The 6,974-nt window shown below is 36.4% G+C and overlaps 1 protein-coding gene across 4 annotated transcripts; it reads right to left on the reverse strand.

Moving 5' to 3' along the window:
• Positions 1-423: 423 nt before the first annotated feature.
• LOC107794193 (nudix hydrolase 18, mitochondrial-like) lies at positions 424-6,053 on the reverse strand. 4 transcript variants are annotated; one of them, XR_012700394.1, is made up of 6 exons: positions 5,772-6,053; positions 3,698-3,812; positions 3,508-3,591; positions 2,531-2,659; positions 992-2,239; positions 424-861 (listed from the first exon to the last, which is right to left on the reverse strand). XR_012700394.1 is itself a non-coding variant. In XM_016616665.2 (5 exons), exons 1-5 carry the CDS (start codon positions 5,840-5,842, stop codon positions 2,021-2,023), a joined length of 618 nt encoding a protein of 205 aa, XP_016472151.1. In that variant the 5' UTR covers positions 5,843-6,053; the 3' UTR covers positions 424-2,020. The 4 variants fall into 4 exon arrangements, 3 of the variants coding, with proteins under 3 accessions (XP_016472151.1, XP_016472152.1, XP_075089668.1); XM_016616665.2 differs by having other exon boundaries at positions 424-2,239; XM_016616666.2 differs by lacking the exon at positions 5,772-6,053 and adding an exon at positions 4,952-5,132 and having other exon boundaries at positions 424-2,239.
• Between the last annotated feature and the right edge of the window lie 921 nt (positions 6,054-6,974).

Raw genomic sequence — 6,974 nt, forward strand, 5'->3', positions numbered from 1 at the left:
TGACCAAATATGTTGTGGAAGCAGCCATTAATGTTTGCATTACGGTAGGTTGTCAATATCACACCCCTTGGGGTGCGGTTCTTCCCCGGACCCTGTGTGAACGGTCCTTCCCCGGACCCTGTGTGAACGCGGGATGCGTTTTGCACCGGATTGCCTTTGCTTTGCTCCACAAACAATCTTAGAAGGGTATTTTCCTTTATGTTTTTGTAATTCTCTAACAAACGATGACCAAGCATCGGAAAAATTAACATAAAATTAGGTGAGGTATTCGAGGTGCCAATGAAAAAGTTTCGTCTTCGTTGATTGGAAGTCTCTTTTGTGCATATACAGAATATACGGTGTTAAAACTATCATTTTATGTCCTAATTTACAGGAAGTGAAATCCCAAAATGAACCTTCTTTAGAAAATCCAACAACACAGTATTTTCCGGGAAACTGGCAATTGGATTTGTGTATATAACTTTGATGGAAAACGATGAGTTCAATTGAATCCATCAAACTCGTCCTATAATAGTGGAATCATGTTGGTGTTTCTTACTTCTCTGTCCAGAGATGGAATTTCCACATATCAACCTATAGAACGTGAAGTTATATTTTATATGACTCGACTGTATAAATATTATTTATATCATTAGTGGATAAAACTCAAATTCTCTTTTTGACATGGAAGGTGTACTGCAAGAAAGTGAAAGGCTTTTTGGTAAAACACACGGGAGAAATTCAAAAATAGTCAGATTTACGGGTGGTCATTCAAAAATAGCCACACTTTTAAAAGTAATCGAAATTTAACCACTTTTCATGTAAAGATAAATCTGAACGAAAACACTGTTTAAAATCTGAAAAATACTTCAGTATATTATACTGGAGTTCCAGCATAAGTATATTGGTACTCCAGCATATTATACTGGAGTTCCAACATAAGTATATTGGAACTCCAGCATAATATAATAAAGTTTCAGCATAATTATACTGGAACTCCAACATAATATACCGGAGTTCTAGCAAAGTATACCAGTCAAGTATAATAAGCTGGAAGTTCATACACAGATGCGCCAAACTCCAGTATATTATGCCGGACCGATCTCTGTTGCAGCAAAATAGTGGCTATTTTTCAATGACTTGGCAAACGCTGGCTATTTTTAATGACCAGTTCGAAAACTGGCTAGCCCGTGCTATTTTTACAAAATATACTTATCTAAAAATTAAACCAAAACCATATTTAGATAGCCCATATTTGTGTATGTATATAGAATTATAGATGGCCCATATTTGTGCATGTATATAGTTCTAATGGAAAAATTAAACATCAAGATTCGGATCTTTTAAAGACATGAAAACGTAAAGGTAACTTCACCATCTTCAGGCACTCATTACATAGTACCTATACAAAGGTAAAGTTCCTAAAAAAGACAGTGAGATAGTAAGTCTATCATGCATTTACATAACTCCAATTTGGAGAAAACAAAACAAGACAAAAACTAAATACTTCCATGATTAAGCAGATTACTCTAACTTACTCCATCACCATTGACTTCCTAGTTTTTGATAACAGAAAAAATCCCCGAGGGCAGGTGGTGCATGGTTTGAAACTTGGTGGATAATGAGGTCGCCCTTCTAGTCTTATCCACTTAAGTCTATCATGCATTTACATAACTCCAATTTGGAGAAAACAAAACAAGACAAAAACTAAATACTTCCATGATTAAGCAGATTACTCTAACTTACTCCATCACCATTGACTTCCTAGTTTTTGATAACAGAAAAAATCCCCGAGGGCCGGTGGTGCATGGTTTGAAACTTGGTGGATAATGAGGTCGCCCTTCTAGTCTTATCCACTTAAATATAAGGCTTTTACCTGTGGCAGGTTTGAAAAACATGACATGCGCCTAATCTACACACCATGTGCTACTCTCTTACCACTAGACCAAACAGTTAGGGGTTCATCATTGATTACCTATTTACAAGCTACTTTTTACCTTTGTCGTTAACATTTTAACCTCCTCCGTTAGGCTTATGGAAACTAGGCCTCTTCTGCAGGATTTGGTAGTGGTGGAGCAAGTACTTGAGCCCTGCACCCCAAGTGCAAAACAGTTCCATGGCCACCGGAGCTGCAGTTGATTCTTGAAAATAAGTCGACTTTAGTCCGCCTACTTTGTGATGTGAGTCGACTAACTAGCAACTCTAATGCTTCTTTCATCCACCCATTTTGGCAGAGTTTTCTTGCTTCTCGCACGCTCATCTGCAAAATTGATGTTTGGAAATATTAGTAAGCAAAGTCGATTATGTGATGAAGGGGAGCCTTGGCGTAACTGGTAAAGTTGCTGTCACGTGACCAGGAGGTCACTAGTTCGAGCCGTGAAAACAGTCTCTTGCAGTAATGCAGGGTAAGACATTGCGTACAATAGACCTTTGTGATCCGGCCCTTCCACGGATCCCGCGCATAGCGGGAGCTTAGTGAATCAGACTGCCTTTTAAAGAGAATTATGTGATATTGTTTATATGGAAATTTACAGTATGGGCAGCCGCATACCCAAAATCTTTTGCGGATGTCTTTCTCAGGCCAATAATCTAGCTCCTCTGTTACAAATAAAGGAAACATGTGCCCTTCATAGGCAGTGTCACCATTCTTGTTCTCAAAGTACCAAATTCCTAATTTACCCTGCAATAAGGTTTTCAACCCAAAGGACACTTGTTAGGACTACATGTAACAACCTAAAGGTAGGCATTAACGCTTTATCAAGACCAAGGCCAACAAGATTTAAGATCAAGAAGGAAAAAAGCAGTGGCGAGGTCAACCAGAAATAATTTAATCTATTTTTCTGGCTTGGCTAGGAGGGATAGCCGAGCCATTCCCTTTTCTTTTGGATAGCAGGTTAGGAAAAATCACTAAAGAAAAAAAATCTATTCAATTAGCAAAAAAGGAGAGAAAGGGATCCGAACCCTCGATATATCTTTGTTAAAACTATATCGGTTTTAAAGATCTTTTTTCACCCTAGCATACTTAGTTGACTTGTTATTGCTAAGCAATGATTTGGCAAATAAGAAAATAGTATTTAAAAGACACTAACTCACTCAAAATTCAGGATTAGTAGTGAAAAGTTGCAAATTAAAGAACTTTCAAAAGGCTTTCGGCTTCATAATCTAATTTTTATTGACATATATTTTCAGACCCTACTTGTGAGATTATACTGTATTCGTTGTTGTTGTATATCAGCCATTTGAAAGGTCCACAACAGTCAACTCTTTAACCAAAGCCAATACTCTTCCATATCTTGTCACAGCCATATAACCAAATACAGTAAGACCTCTCTATAACATCTCTATATAACAGTTATTTACTATAAAAGTCATTTTTTGCTTGGAACCGATTTTTATGTAATGTTATAATATATGTCCTATATAACAACACTTAACTATAGCAACCAAAAAATATTATAACAAACGAGGTTGTTATAGAGAGGTTGCTTATAGGCACTAAACTAAAAGCGATCGCTGTTAAAAACTAACCTCAACATCACCGCAAACACCAGCTTCCTCTATTGTCTCGCGTCTTGCTGCATCTTCAATTGTTTCATCCTTTTCCCAACCTCCCTGGCATTACAAGAGCAAGATTTGTAAATAAAACAGACAAATCATCTGATATACAGCTTAGAGAAAAACTACCATTAAGTTTGAGAACCATAGATCTGTTTGCTACCTTTGGAAACAACAATCCTTTTCCTTTTCTCTGAGGACTTATGAGAAGAACTTCAAATGCATCTTCATCCCCCATAGATAGGTCAATAATATCTTTATATCTGTACGGTATACATCTGCAGAAGACATCAAACTCATCTCAAGACAACATAAGTGTAAAGATGAAGTTACCAAATCTAAAACTCATTCTGATATGAAGAAATATTGTAAAGCATGTAGTTTAAGTCCGGTGCACTAAGCTCCCACTATGCGCAGGGTCCATGGAAGGGTGGGACCATAAGGGTCTGTCTGTACGCAGCCTTACCCTGCATTTTTGCAAGAGGATATTTCCATGGCTCGAACCCGTGACCTCCTGGTCACATGTCAATAACTTTAGGAGTTACGTCAAGACCCCCTTCCATTTCACTAAACAATCAAATACAGTAATTCAGGAAAAAAATGGTCCTTTTCCCATAGAAAAACAAAGCATGTGATGAGGTGAACAAAATGCCAAGAGCACATGATATTGACTTTTTCAAGCTAATAGAAACAGCCAAAAGAAAAATAAACACCTAACTACAATAATACACAAATTGAAGAAGAAAATGTCAAAATGAGTACCAATTGATAAGATAAAGAGGTGGAAAAAGAATGTTAACCAGTTGTTTATTTTTATCAATCTTTTGGAAAATGTCAATACTGAAACAGTTCACCTCAAGTTCATTTTCGAAAAATACAAAACTTAGTTTTCAGACGCCAGTAAATTGAGAAGCAGCAAACAAGTAATTATTTCAAAAACTCTAATTTGTGAATCAATCCATTTTGCACACAAATAAAAGAACATCAAGCACGTAAGTTGCGTGGACTGTTCGTTTTTGGTGCCGCACCCGTCTTGACATGGGATGGGACGGGTGCCGGTACGGGATACATCCCGAGTTCGGTCAACTAACTTCGGATACTTTTACCCGAGTCTATCGACAAATTTGGGGGGGGGGGGGGGGTGCATACCTTCAATATTGTAATACGTTTGTCTCATATTTGCTGTTTGTGTTTCAGAAATATCAAGAATTCAAGGGGTCGTGTTCTAAATTTGGACTTCTGGTAGATAGTAGCAGAGATATAGATGGAGGGTTTTTCACATAATCTCTCTCGAAATTCATATAGCTCTATTTTTATAATTTTGAATTTTCTTAATCGAATTTTCGTATCCACACCTGGATCCATACCCCAAATCTTAAAATTTAGATTTTATCGAATCCAATACTCGGATCCATACCTGTATCAGACCCGAGTTCGAGCAACTTAGTCTAAGCACCCTCTGGAATCTTGATGATGCACCACTGCCACACTCCCACTTACAGAACCAAAGGCTGAAAATTGAAGTTGTTCTAATAATTGCAAAGTGAAATGGACCATTGATTCTGTGTCATTTTGTTCATCCTAGAAGTCAACTCTTCATTAATTATTACACCCTCTTTCCTCCCACCTCTCAAACCAAAATTTTAGGTAAAAAGAAACTCATGGTCTACATTAATAAAGATGTGGAAAATATATATATATATTAATAAGTAAAGGTGAATTCAGGATTTGAATATTATGGATTAGAGTTTGGAATTCTACCTAACTCATCTGATTTGTTAGGTTCAAACTTTACTATTTATACTTATTCAGTGAATGTTCAACAAATATATAGGGTCTGAGCCAAAGTTATCAGGTTCGGATGATAAATCCGTTTACTGTTGAGGAAAGAGGAGTGACTTAAGCAATTCTAAAATTCTCATTAGAGAGGCTAGTTCCAAAATTCGAGCTTATTAAAGAGGCTAATTCCAAAATTCAACCATAGAAACACATTGTGCTAATCTCAGTTGCTCCAAAGGCCCATCTTGCATGATTTACATTAATAATTAATCACCCAAATTTGGACTAAACCACAAAATTTTGAAGGAAAAATAGAAGAAGTCATAGTCTAAACAAATCATAAACATTTGTGTGGCTATAAACTTAAAGTTAAATTAATTCTAAATATATAAATAGGAAAGAACATCAATAAATTGGGGGGGCGAGAGAGAGAGAGAGGAGTTTTTGAATTAACATACCCAACAACTTGGCGACGACCCTTGTTATAACGCTGCAAATGCCGGCCAGTACGTGAAACCATAACCACCATACTTTTTCAATGGGAAAAATAAATAAATGAAGTCTTTATTTTGAAATACTAAGAGTTACTATATAGATTGTAAAAACTGGAAAAGAAGAGAAACCCCAGAAAAGAAATGAGGAAAAAAGGGAGATTTACAATTTTGGAGAGAAAAATGTTGATGATAATGTCTATATGTTTCGTTTTCTGTAGTAATCTGCAGTGCAAAAACCGTTACTTAATGATAAGAAAGGGCGCCTTCAACTTCCTTTTTTAATCGGTGCGTTTGGAGGTATACGTGTACCTGACGCGGCACGTGTGTACGGTTTCTCCATTTTCTATTATTAATAATTGCACCAACAGTAAATGTGACGTACAAGAAGATTTGGACGTCGAGGATTAGGGTCGTAGGTTGATAGATAGTAATGTGTTCCTCCTAAGCCGACCAATAGTACTAGGACTATTTTTGTAATTTCCTATTTATACTTCTTTATTATGCATGTTGTGACATTCACGCTCGTTACCATGTTACATTGTTGCTAATATTCTTTGTTGTTTGGTTGCCTTATCTTCAATGTTCCTTGAGTCGAGGGTCTATCGAAAACAACCTCTCTATCTCTATGAGGTAGAGGTAAGAATTGCGTACGTATACACTACCCTCTCAGACTCCATATATGGGATCAAACTTGGGTCTGTTGTTGTTGTTGTTAGATGCTCACGGATTCTAGTACATTACACTTCTTGGATGCGGTTGAACCTTGTGTGAACACATGATGCGACTACTCTTTAACTATTACTAATTGGAATTAAATTAAAAGGATCTAAACAATGCAAAATTCTTGAATATAGAGAATTTCGGATTTGAACTTTATTTAGTTTGAGTTAGATATTCTATTACTTTTCAATTAATTTACTAGATTCGAAATTTTGATTTGTGTTTGTTTAGTGGATCTTAAACACATATATAAAGTTTGAACTAAATTTACTAAATGCCGTTGAACTCACAATTTACACTACATCGACCCTACTCTAAAGCTCTTTGAAATTTAAACTCGTGATATGACACTATAAATGAATGTGCCTCATGAGGAGTGAGTGTTACAAACTATATATGGCTAGGGTGGTGGAAGGGGATTTATTCGAAACTTTTTTGCTCAAAAAT

The sequence above is a fragment of the Nicotiana tabacum genome, chromosome 16 (assembly GCF_000715075.1).
Source record: "Nicotiana tabacum cultivar K326 chromosome 16, ASM71507v2, whole genome shotgun sequence".
NCBI classification, from domain to species: domain Eukaryota; kingdom Viridiplantae; phylum Streptophyta; class Magnoliopsida; order Solanales; family Solanaceae; genus Nicotiana; species Nicotiana tabacum.

Coding starts and splice junctions, on each gene's coding strand:
- LOC107794193 (XM_016616665.2), bottom strand. CDS start 5,842: ATGGTGGTTATGGTTTCACGTACTGGCCGGCATTTGCAGCGTTATAAC. Junction 2,660..3,507: donor GTGTTTGCGGTGATGTTGAG/GTTAGTTTTTAA, acceptor ACCTTATTGCAG/GGTAAATTAGGAATTTGGTA. Junction 2,240..2,530: donor ACATCCGCAAAAGATTTTGG/GTATGCGGCTGC, acceptor TCAATTTTGCAG/ATGAGCGTGCGAGAAGCAAG.